Raw genomic sequence first — 12,462 nt, forward strand, 5'->3', positions numbered from 1 at the left:
TACCAACCTTTGAGAGTCTTCCACTCTAGTGAAGTCTAAAACTATTGCCAAACTATTTTCCCCAAGATCTGCCCCATCACCTTCCTCCCTCAACCCTCTGCCAAGCCATGATGGTCAAGATTCCCAGAGCATACAGCCTGCTTTTGACCTTGAATGATTTTAAGCCAGGTCTTCTCAGTTCTCAAAATGCCTTCTTTCTCCTGTCTCTACTTTCAGTCACTTCTTCTTTATTATTATTATTATTATTATTATTATTATTATTATTATTATTATTTTACAACACCATTCAGTTCAACATAATAGCCACAGATTCCCCTGTTCTCCCCCTCTCGCCCACCCCTCCCCCCAGCCCACCCCCCATTCCCACCTCCTCCAGATCAAGGTCTCCCCCGAGGACCGGGGTTGACCTGGTAGACTCAGTCCAGGCAGGTCTATTCCTCCCTCCCAGACCGAGCCAAGTGTCCCTGCATAAGTCCCAGGATTCAAACAGCCAACTCATGCAACGAGCCCAGGACCTGGCACTAATGCACAGCTGCCTCCCAAACAGATCAAGCCAAATGACTGTCTCACCCGTTCAGGGGGGCTGATCCAGTTGGGGGCCCCTCAGCCTTTGGTTCATAGATCCTGTGCTTCCATTCATTTGGTTATTTGTCCCGGTGCTTTATCCAACCTTGGCTTCAACAATTCTCGCTCATATAAACCCTCTTCTTTCTCACTAATTAGACTCCCAGTGCTCCACCAGGGGCCCAGCCGTGGATGTCTGCCTTCAGATTCCTCAGTCCTTGGATGGGGTTTATGGCACCACTATCTGGGTGTCTGGCCATCCCATCACCAGAGTAGGTCAGTTCCTGCCGTCTCAAGACCATTGCCAGCAGTCTTTTGCGGGGTTATCTTTGTGGATCTCCGTGGGCCTCCCTAGCTCTCTGCTTCCTCCCCTTCTCACCTTCTCATGTGGTCTTCATTTACCATGGTCTCCTATTCCTTGTTCTCCCTCTCTTTTCTTGATCCAGTTAGGATCTCCCACTCTCTTTCCCTCGACTGTCACCCTTCATTGTTCCCACTCATGACCAGGCTGTTCATTTAGATCTCGTCCATTTCTCCGTGTCTTTTTTTGGAGTCCCGTTTTCCAGGTAGCCTCACTGGTGATGTGAGTAGCAGTCCAGTCATCCTTGTTCCACATCTAGCATCTTCCTATGAGTGAGTACATACCATATTTGTCTTTCTGAGTCTGGGTTACCTCACTCAGGATGATTTTTTCTAGATCCATCCATTTGCCTGCAAACCGTGTGATGTCATTGTTTTTCTCTGCTGAGTAGTATTCCATTGTGTATATGTGCCACAATTTATTTATCCATTCTTCAGTTGAAGGGCATCTAGGTTGTTTCCAGGTTTTGGCTATTACAAACAATGCTGATATGAACATAGCTGAGCAAGTGCTCTTGTGGTATGATTGAGCATTTCTTGGGTATATGCCCAGGAGTGGTATAGCTGGATCTTGGGGGAGATTGATTCCCAATTTTCTAAGAAAGCGCCATATTGATTTCCAAAGTGGTTGTACAAGCTTGCATTCCCACCAGCAGTGGAGGAGAGTTCCCCTAGTTCCACATCCTCTCCAGCATAAAGTGTCTTCAGTGTTTTTGATCTTAGCCACTCTGACAGGCGTAAGGTGGTATCTCAGAGTTGTCTTGATTTGCATTTCCCTGATGATTAGGGAAGTTGAGCAATTCCTTAAATGTCTTTCAGCCATTTGGGATTCCTCTGTTGAGAATTCTCTGTTTAGTTCTAAAGCCCATTTCTCAATTGGACTGTTGGTCCTTTTGATGTCTAATTTCTTGAGTTCCTTATATATTCTGGATATCAGTCCTCTGTCAGATGTGGGGTTGGTGAAGATCTTTTCCCATTCTGTAGGCTGTCGCTTTGCCTTGTTAACCGTATCCTTTGCTCTACAAAAGCTTCTCAGTTTCAAGAGGTCCCATTAATTGATTGTTTGTCTCAGTGTCTGCGCTACTGGTGTTGTATTTAGGAAGTGATCTCCTATGCCAAGGCGTTCAAGACTATTTCCTACTTTCTCTTCTAGCAGGTTCAGAGTAGCTGGATTTATGTTGAGGTCTTTGATCCACTTGGACTTAAGTTTTGTGCACGGTGGCAGATATGGATCTATTTGCAGCCTTCTACACACTGATATCCAGTTATGCCAGCACCATTTGTTGAAGATGCTTTCTTTTTTCCATTGTACACTGTTGGCTTCTTTGTCAAAAATTATATGTCCATAGGTGTGTGGGTTAATGTCAGGGTCTTCAATTCGATTCCATTGGTCCACATGTTGGTTTTTATGCCAATACCAGGCTGTTTTTATTACTGTAGCTCTATAGTAGAGCTTGAAGTCGGGGATTGTGATGCCTCCAGAAGTTGTTTTATTGTACAGGTTTCTTTTAGCTATCCTGGGTTTTTTGTTTTTCCATATGAAGTTGAGTATTGTTCTTTCCAGGTCTGTGAAGAATTGTGTTGGTATTTTGATGGGGATTGCATTGAATCTGTAAATTGCTTTTGGTAAGATTGCCATTTTTACTATGTTAACCCTGCCTATCCATGAGCATGGGAGATCTTTCCATTTTCTGAGATCTTCTTCAATTTCTTTTTTCAGGGACTTAAAGTTCTTGTCATATAGGTCCTTCACTTGCTTGGTTAGTGTTACCCCAAGGTATTTTATGTCATTTTTGGCTATTGTAAAGGGTGATGTATCTCTAATTGCCTTCTCAGCTTCTTTGTCCATTGTATATAGGAGGGCTACTGATTTTTTTGAGTTGATCTTGTATCCTGCTATGTTGCTGAAGGTGTTTATAAGCTTTATCAATTCCTGGGTGGAATCTTTGGGGTCACTCAAGTATACTATCATGTCGTCTGCAAATAGGGAAAGCTTGACTTCTTCCTTTCCAATTTGAATCCCCTTAATCTCCTTATGTTGTCTTATTGCTCTGGCTAGAACTTCAAGTACTATATTGAATAAGTATGGGGAGAGTGGACAGCCTTGTCTCGTTCCTGATTTTAGTGGAATTGCTTTGAGTTTCTCTCCATTTAATTTGATGTTGGCTGTTGGTTTGCTATATATTGCCTTTATTATGTTTAGGTATGTTCCCTGTATTCCTGATCGCTCCAAGACTTTTATCATGAAGGGGTGTTGGATTTTGTCAAATGCCTTTTCTGCATCTAGTGAGATGATCATGTGGTTTTTTTCTTTGAGTTTGTTTATATGGTGTATTACATTGATGGACTTTTGTATATTGAACCACCCTTGCATCCCTGGGATGAAGCCTACTTGATCATGGTGGATAATTGTTCTGATGTGTTCTTGGAGTCTGTTTGCCAGTATTTTATTGAGTATTTTTGCATCAATGTTCATGAGGGAGATCGGTCTGTAGTTCTCTTTCTTTGTTGCATCCTTGTTTGGTTTAGGAATCAGGGTAATTGTAGCCTCATAGAAGGAGTTTGGTAATGTTCCTTCTGTTTCTATTATGTGGAACAATTTAGAGAGTATTGGTATTAACTCTTCTTTGAAGATCTGGTAGAATTCTGCGCTGAAACCATCTGGTCCTGGGCTTTTTTTGGTTGGTAGACCTTTAATGACTGTTTCTATTTCCTTAGGGGTTATTGGACTATTTAAATAGTTTATCTGGTCTTGATTTAACTTAGGTATGTGGTATCTATCCAGAAAAATGTCCATTTCTTTTAGGTTTTCCAGTTTTGTGGAGTAGAGGTTTTTGAAATATGACCTTATAATTCTCTGGATTTCCTCAATGTCTGTTGTTATGTCCCCCTTTTCATTTCTGATTTTGTTGATTTGGATTCTCTCTCTCTGTCTTTTGGTTAGTTTGGATAAGGGCTTGTCTATCTTGTTGATTTTCTCAAAGAACCAACTCTTTGTTTCATTAATTTTTTGTATTATTCTCTTAGTTTCTAATTTATTAATTTCACCTCTCACTTTGATAATTTCCTGGCGTCTATTCTTCCTGGGAGACTTTGCTTCTTCTTGTTCTAGAGCTTTCAGATGTGCTGTTAATTCACTAGTGTGGGATTTCTCCAACTTCTTTATGTGGGCATTTAGTGCTATGAATTTCCCTCTTAACACTGCTTTCATAGTGTCCCATAAGTTTGGGTATGTGGTGTCTTCATTTTCATTGATCTCTAGGAAGTCTTTAATTTCTTTCTTTATTTCTTCCTTAACCCATTGGTGATTCAGTTGAGCATTATTCAGTTTCCATGAGATTGTAGGTTTTCTGTAGTTTTTGTTGTTGTTGAAATCTAGCTTTAAACCATGGTGGTCTGATAGAACACAGGAGGTTATTCTGATTGTTTTGTATCTGTTGAGATTTGCTTTGTGGCCAAGTATGTGGTCGATTTTAGAGAAAGTTCCATGGGGTGCTGAGAAGAAAGTATATTCTTTCTTGTTAGGATGGAATGTTCTGTAGATATCTATTAGGTCCAATTGGGTCATGACATCAGTTAAGTCCTTTATTTCTCTGTTAAGTTTCCATTTGGGAGATCTGTCCAGTGGTGAAAGTGGGGTGTTGAGATCTCCCACTATTAATGTGTGGGGTTTTATATGTGGTTTAAGCTTTAGTAATGTTTCTTTTACATATGTGGGTGCCCTTGTGTTTGGGGCATATATGTTCAGAATTGAAACTTCATCTTGGTCGATCTTTCCTGTGACGAGGATGTAATGTCCTTCTTGATCTCTTTTGATTGATTTTAGTTTGAAGTCTATTTTGTTGGATATCAGGATGGCTACCCCTGCTTGTTTCTTAAGACCATTTGATTGAAAAGTCTTTTCCCAGCCTTTTATTCTTAGGTAGTGTCTGTCTTTGAATTTGAGATGTGTTTCTTGTATGCAGCAGAAAGATGGGTCCTGCTTTCGTATCCATTCTGTAAGTCTATGTCTTTTTATAGGTGAATTAAGTCTGTTGATATTAAGGCATATTAATGACCAGTGATTCTTCATCCCTGTTATTTTTGGTGGTAGTGTGTGTGTACTTCTCTTCTTTGGGGTTTACTGTTGTGGCTTTATCTATTGCCTGTGTTTTCAAGTGTGTATCTGACTTCCCTTGGTTGGAATTTTCCTTCTAGTGCTTTCTGTAGGGCTGGGTTTGTGGATAGGTATTGTTTAAATCTGGCTTTGTCTTCGAATGTCTTGTTCCTTCCGTCTATGATGATTGAAAGTTTTGCTGGGTATATTAGTCTGGGCTGACATCCATGGTCTCTTAGTGTCTGCATTACATCTGTCCAGGTCCTTCTGGCTTTCAAAGTCTCCATTGAGAAGTCGGGTGTTATTCTGATGGGTTTACCTTTATAGGTCACTTGGCCTTTTTCCTTGGCTGCTCTTAATATTCTTTCTTTATTCTGTACATTTAGTTGTTTAATTATTATGTGTCGAGGGGACTTTTTTGGGGGGTCTAGTCTGTTTGGTGTTCTATAGGCTTCTTGTATCTTCATAGGCATTTCCTTCTTTAAGTTGGGAAAGTTTTCTTCTATAATTTTGTTGAATATATTTTCTGTGCCTTTGAGTTGGTATTCTTCACCTTCTTCTATCCCTATAATTCGTAGGTTTGGTCTTTTCATGGTGTCCCAAATTTCTTGGACATTTTGGTTCATGACTTTGTTGGCTTTAGTGTTTCCTTCGACTGATGAAACTATTTCTTCTACTGTGTCTTCAATGCCAGAAATCCTCTCTTCCATCTCTTGCATTCTGTTGGTTATACTTGCATCTGAAGTTCCCGATCTTTTACTCAGGTTTTCTATTTCCAGCATTCCCTCTGTTTGTGTCTTCTTTATTTTTTCAATTTCCCTTTTCAGTTCTTGGACTGTTTCCTTTGTTTGTTTCATTACTTTTTCATGATTTTCTTTCAGTGCTTTATTGTTTTCTTTCAGTGCTTTATTGTTTTCTTGCAGGACTTTATTGTTTTCTTCCAGGAATTTATTGTTTTCTTGGAGGGCTTTATTGTTTTCTTGGAGGGCTTTATTGTTTTCTTCTAATTTGTTTGCCCTTTCCTCTAGTTGTTTACAGCGTTCTTCCAATTTTCTTGTCTTTTCCTCTACACAAGCCTCTACCTTCTTCATGAAGTTACTCATAAGGCTACTTTATTCTGCTTCTTCCAATTTTTGGTGTTCAGGTCTAGATGTTGGAGGCGGGCTAGGTTCTGGTGATGCTGTATTGCTCTTCATTTTGTTGTATGTACTTCTGCCTTGACGTCTGCCCATCTCCTTGTGGTTCCTTCTTGGTCTTATCAGTGTACTTGTTTCACAAAGAGCTGACAGATTCAGGAAGACTCTCTCTCTTGTCCAAAAGGGAGTTCTCTTGTCCACCTCTCTGGTCCAGAAGGGAAGTCCGGGACAGGCTCTGGTCCAGAATGGCAGTCGGGGACAGGCTGGGAGCTGGGGGCCGGTCTCTAAGTCTCAGGAAGTGGCTGTGGTCTCAGGCAGATGGGCGTGGGGGCAGGGCGCGGAGATTGCAGGGGCTGCCGGGGGGCTTGGAAAAGGGGATCCCTCCCGGTGGGGCTAGAAGGGGAGCTGCCCGGTGGCCAGAACCTGGTGCCAAGTTGGGCAGGTCTTCCCGGAGTGGCTGATGCCCAGGGATGGGGTCCGGGTTGGACCCAGGTACTCACCCCTGGTCCAGAAGAGAAGTCGGGGGCAGGCTGGGAGCTGGGGGCCGGTCTCTAAGTCTCAGGAAGTGGCTGTGGTCTCAGGCAGATGGGCGTGGGGGCAGGGCGCGGAGATTGCAGGGGCTGCCAGGGGGCTTGGAAAAGGGGATCCCTCCCGGTGGGGCTAGAAGGGGAGCTGCCCGGTGGCCAGAACCTAGTGCCAAGTTGGGCAGGTCTTCCCGGCGTGGCTGGTGCCCAGGGATGGGGTCCGGGTTGGACCCAGGTACTCACCTCTGGACCCACTTCTTCTTTTAAGTACAGCTTCTGTTCTCTGGGATTCATTGAAATGTGTTAGCCTTATAGACATGGGCAAATAATTATTTGACCATCATCCATTTCATTATCTAATATTTTCTGAAACTGCAATATTGAGGAATCAAAGTGTCATCCCAAGCACCTAATATATCTCTCGCATTTAATAACTATCCAGTTAACGTTTGTTTAATATAATCCAAACCTATAAATAGTTGTTCAGGAAAATGCTTGTTAGTTTTGTGTAATAAAAGGGTTATATTTTCATTATGTTTATCTGAAATACTACTGGGTTATTTTTGAGGATATTCAGCAACTTAATACATGCATACAAACACAGAGAAAAAGGAAAGTATGAGAAAACTATTGAGACATCAAATATATGCAGTTAACTATGACAGAGAAGATGAACGTTCTTTAGAAATACAAGTGAAGAAATAAACAATATTGAATATATATCAGGAGGTATTATAATAATGAATGAAAATTACAAATCAATTAAGTAAGATTAATTTTACTACCTCATTAATGAAGGAAGTAGTGTTATGGACTCTGTCTAGTGGCACAGGCCTGAAATTCCAGCTACTTGGGAGACTAAGACAGGAGGTGGCAAATTCAAGGCGTGCTTGGACTTACAGAATGACTTACAGGATAGTCTAGCAAATCAGTGAGACCCTGCTCAAAATATGAAAACTGGATGTAGGTCAGTTGTAGAAGAGTTTGTGTGCCATACAGGAGGCCTGAAGATCATCTCCCTTTACCATGCAAAATAATATTTCATGTTCTTTAAAATAATTTAGTCGAATATTATAAAATATTGGAAAGGCCTTGCCTATCATTATAGTCGTTTCCTTTGGAGAAGGAGAAAATTCGGATATTTATCACTACTGGGTCCTTCAAGTTCCATGTATAATAAAACAATTTCAATTCAGATACTGAAAAAAAACAGAACACTAGCAATAGGAGTGCATCTCTTAGTATCATTCAAGTGCCATTTTCTTAAAGCACCAGCTTTGGGAATCTCACTTGGAAAGTCAGAATTCTTAAGGAAATAAAGTCTTACAGTAACAAAGCACTCACCTGGCATGTGGACTTAAAGAAATGTCTGAGCAAGACTGACCCCATGGTCACCAGATCTGATGCCTCAGCCCCTCCACTTTAATATAAAGCTGATGCCAAAAGTCTCCTCTCTACAAGATGGCCAGGGCTTTTTCCTCAAGATGAGTGTGGTGAGGTGAAGCTGAGCCCACCTCATGCTCTTCCTTCCCTTCATTGCCACTCAAAGGCTCGTCAGTATCCAGGACTTCCTGCTGAGGGGGTGTAGGTAGGACAGTGAAATCACTTTTTCAAGTGATGAACACAAACATGGTTTTGGAGGCCACAGAGATTGAACTTTGATGTACATGAAGGAGAATGATATTCTGTGCTTTAAAAAAAACATTAATATTGCTTAGAAATGTTTTCAGTACTCCCTATCATAATGTACCAGAGCCTTGCGGACTGGTCCCACAGTTCTGAACGCTTCTCTCTGTAAGACAGCCAATCTGGCTCCCATTTTTGCCATCATCCAGCTGGAAGATCTAAAACTTAATTTACTTTCTGTCAAAAATAGATAGGATACCTGATTCTCAAGGTCCTTACAAGTTTTAAAAAGATAAAGCATGGGGTTTTTCAAGTAAGTGAAACTCAGTTATGGTATTCATCCCTCAAAGAGACATTGATGAAGTATCTTTTCTGTGTCTTTTCTGGGCTGAGTCTGAGCAGAGAGTCAATGCAGCACCCTGCTCTGAAAGCATGTAAGACCTAATAGGAGAGCAGACATGTGTACAAGCCGTGGTGAGATTTCATTTTGGTGCTATGGTGGCTATGTGGAAAAGACAAGAGCCAGTGTGAGAACTATGTTGCCTGAGCTGAAGGGAGGGGAGGCCTGTCATTTGCTGTGTGAGCAGCACTATGTTATCTGAACTGAAGGGAAGGGCAGCCTGGCGTGCATGTCTTCCCAGAAAAGCTACAGCCATGGGAAAACTACAACCATGAGGAACACAGCAGCAATCTGTGCACAGGGATTTTAAAGATGAAACGCATTCTACCTCCTAAACGCTCTGATGTTAAAAGTTTGTTTTTTTCTCCTGCTGTTCTCAGTTTTCTGTCTTTCTAACCTTATTGCCTGAGAAGGTGAAAAGGCCAGGCTGTAGTCACCTGTAATTTCTTAGTCCTAGAAGTAACCACTGTGTAGATAATCATGGACAGGATGATAACTACTTGTCTTAAAAATGCTAATCATCCTCGACAAGCAGCATCTCAAGTACCCCCTACACACTGTACAAGTACCACACACACACACACACACACACACACACACACACACACACACACACACACATGCCATCTGTGAATAGCAAAATTGCACTGCTGTCTGGAGGTCTTGACTGTCTGATAATTCACTGTTTGTGCAAGGATCTATCTCTTTCCCATTGCCATTCCACCCAGAACTGATTGACCTTGCATGTGCAATGTCAAAGGAGTCCATTTCTCTGAGCACTTTCCTGTCCTGTTGCATGTTATGTCACTAAACCTGGGAACATAGCATTACTGTGTGGATGCACGATAGGATAATGGTTGTGCAGAGGGTGTTACAGAGAGGGACTACTGGGTATTTCTTTGTTTCAATTACATGGGCTGGGCCAATAATGGCAAAGTTATCAAGGATCCCAATTATCCATTAATCATGATTAGTAAGCTATATTGATCTTTGCCCAAGAACTATTGGTACTTTCTAATCAACTAGAAGATAAATGATAAAGAATTGTATAGTTGGCACAAAAGAAATAAAGTTACAAATAAACACATAGGGAAAAATAGTCATTCTCATAAATTAGGAGAGGCTTATAGTAACTCTGGGTGTCACCTTGCATCTATTAAATTTCCATAGGTGCTAAAACTTATGAATTTAGGGGCCAGCAAGAAGGGTCAGTGGGAAATGGTGGGTGCTGCCAGGCATAACAACTAGAGTTCAACCCCTCAGAATCCACATAGTGAAAGGAAAAATCCAGCCCACTCAGGTTGTTCCCTGATCTCTGCATATGTGAGCTCTCTCTCTCGCTCTCTCTCACTCTCTCTCTCTCTCTCTCTCTTTCTCTCTCTCTCTCTCTCTCTCTCTCTCTCTCTCTCTCACACACACACACACACACACACACACACACAATACACACAGCTACATAAACTATTTTTTATTATAAAATCAGCAGTTCAAAGATTGGGGTAAAACTTGTATAGATATATCCATGGATGAATCCCCTAATAGGTTATTTGATCCCAAAAAGTCATCCTGAAAACATACACATATGAGTAGTGCTAAATATAATCAGTAAATGTGTGTATGTGTGTGGGGGGGAGAGGGAGAGAGAAAGAGAGAGAGAGAAACAATATATATGTGCTCTTAAGACTATATGATAATATAAATGAAGAACCTAGTAACTGTTTGTCTTTGAAGTAATTCATTTAAAGTAAATCATAAAATAAGAAAAAAGTAACCATTATCAGCATGGTCATTGCAGCACTATATATAATATTAAAACAACAAAAGTATTCTAGTGATCCAACTACAAGGATGACTAAATAAATTATATATGAAATAAATATATATATATAAATTATATATGAAATAATATTATATTGCACTAAAGTAATAGATATTGTCAAATTATGTGTGTGTTCTGTGCTTGTATAAAATTATGTAAAATGTATATGGATGTGCAAGGAGTTGGTAAGAAGGGAAGGTTCACACATTAGTAAAAGACGGCATTCTTTTGGATACATTTGCTGTTGCATCACTATTGCACCTTTCTCAGATGAAAGATTCTTTGTATCTTTAGTTGAGGAGGCTCTAGAATCAATCGAGATGGCAATTCAGGCATAAATGTTGATTAGATGACTTTGAGCAAGCTCCAAACCTCTTTTATTCTCAATTTTCTATCTACTAAACAAAATCCAATCCACAGACATGGTAGAAATAAATGGCATAAGCATATCAAATATGTTTAAAAGCTGCTTGCTAGGATAAATGATTATTGATGCTAGACATTATGTTGATTTCAACTACTTATATACAAAATCAGTCTTGCCATATGAAACCAAAACAAAATAATGAATCACATCAAATTCCAAGACTGATACTCAACTGGAAATCCAATTTTTCAAGATTTAATAAAATACCTGAATCATAACTGATTAACTTACAAATAAATGTTGAACTAATAAAGTACTCTAATTTGTAGGTTAGTCTTTGTACAAAGTTTTGTTTTAAAAAAAATATTCTGAAAGATACATTGCTTCATTTTTTAAGTCCCCTGAGTCCGATTAGTGCTACCTAGATATGCATGGGTGTAGGGCCAGGCATGACGAGCCTCTCAGGGGCCACATCTCTGAAGAAAAATGACACTCCCTCACCCAGTATAGGTTGACCATAGCTTCTCAGCTAGGGGTAGGATTTTATGAGCCCTTCCCCCATCCATGCTAGGACTTTGGCTGGCCTGATCTGGTCTATGTCTTGTGCATGCAGTCACAGTCATTATGAGTTTATGTGTGCAATAGCCCTGTCATGTCAGGTAAATACTATTTCACCACAGCTGTCCACTGCCCCTGGCATTTATAAAATTCTCAGACAATATAAAAACACATGACATCATAATCAAATTGATGTTTTATGTTCGGTGTCATATCCAAGTATCATTTAAGGCTTACTCCAGAATAATTCATGTTGAACCAAAATTACAAGGGAACACTAACCCTTTATCTAATTATCTAGAAGAAGGTTCCTTTTTCTGGTGTATGAGTCTACTTATCACTAGCATTTAATTTCTTATGTCTTTCAATACCTGTGATTTTCTTGACAGTAAGACTCATTAAATGATGCAAAGGCATTTTAAGTAAATGTCCCATTTTTACTTTGTTTTTCTGTTTTCTGGCAGTCATTCCCAGCACGGCACTACGACTCGTCAGCCTTCAGTGACTCTCCAACGGGCCATCTCCCTGGAAGGGTAAGAGAATAATATTATGCCTTCTCTTACAATGAAATATGCAGCACTCAACTGCAATAAGCTGTTCCTTCCCCTCCCACATCCACTTCCTTCCCTTGTTCTCCTCATCATCATCTTCCTCCTCCTCTTTCTTCCCTCTGTTTCCTTTTACTCATACCTCTTCCCTACCCTGGCAATTATATGTGAAGTCTGTGCTATGTGCCAGCCACTGTGGCAGGGGCTAGATTTAAAATTCAAATTTAAAATAGCACCTTTCCTTCATGGGACTCATTGTAAGCAACACAAATACTCATATGTGCTTGAAATACAGTATGACCATTGCAGTGTACAGGTGTGTACAAAGGATTAGTAGAGGACCCAGAATGAGGGCTTGATGGAGTCAGCATCAGAATGGTAGGGGGAAAGAAAGAGGGGGAGAGAACCTAGCTTTGTTTCAGTGTACCTCAGCCATAGATATAACTCTTGAGCTGAGAACAGAT

The 12,462-nt window shown here is 40.5% G+C and overlaps 1 protein-coding gene across 23 annotated transcripts in view; it reads left to right on the forward strand.

Annotated features, from left to right (window-relative positions):
- The window catches only part of Dlg2 (discs large MAGUK scaffold protein 2), a 1,859,766-nt gene that overhangs the window by 1,471,005 nt on the left and 376,299 nt on the right, over positions 1-12,462 (forward strand). For all 23 annotated transcript variants that reach the window (XR_013043174.1, XM_076547134.1, XM_076547135.1 and 20 more), the window contains one exon: positions 11,915-11,983. Coding sequence is in view for 22 of the 23 variants with exons in the window: in XM_076547134.1 (XP_076403249.1) it covers positions 11,915-11,983 (69 nt within the window). In the remaining variant the exon portion in view is untranslated. The remainder of the gene's footprint in view (positions 1-11,914; positions 11,984-12,462) is intronic.

Source organism: Peromyscus maniculatus, chromosome 1 (assembly GCF_049852395.1).
Source record: "Peromyscus maniculatus bairdii isolate BWxNUB_F1_BW_parent chromosome 1, HU_Pman_BW_mat_3.1, whole genome shotgun sequence".
Classification (NCBI taxonomy): domain Eukaryota; kingdom Metazoa; phylum Chordata; class Mammalia; order Rodentia; family Cricetidae; genus Peromyscus; species Peromyscus maniculatus.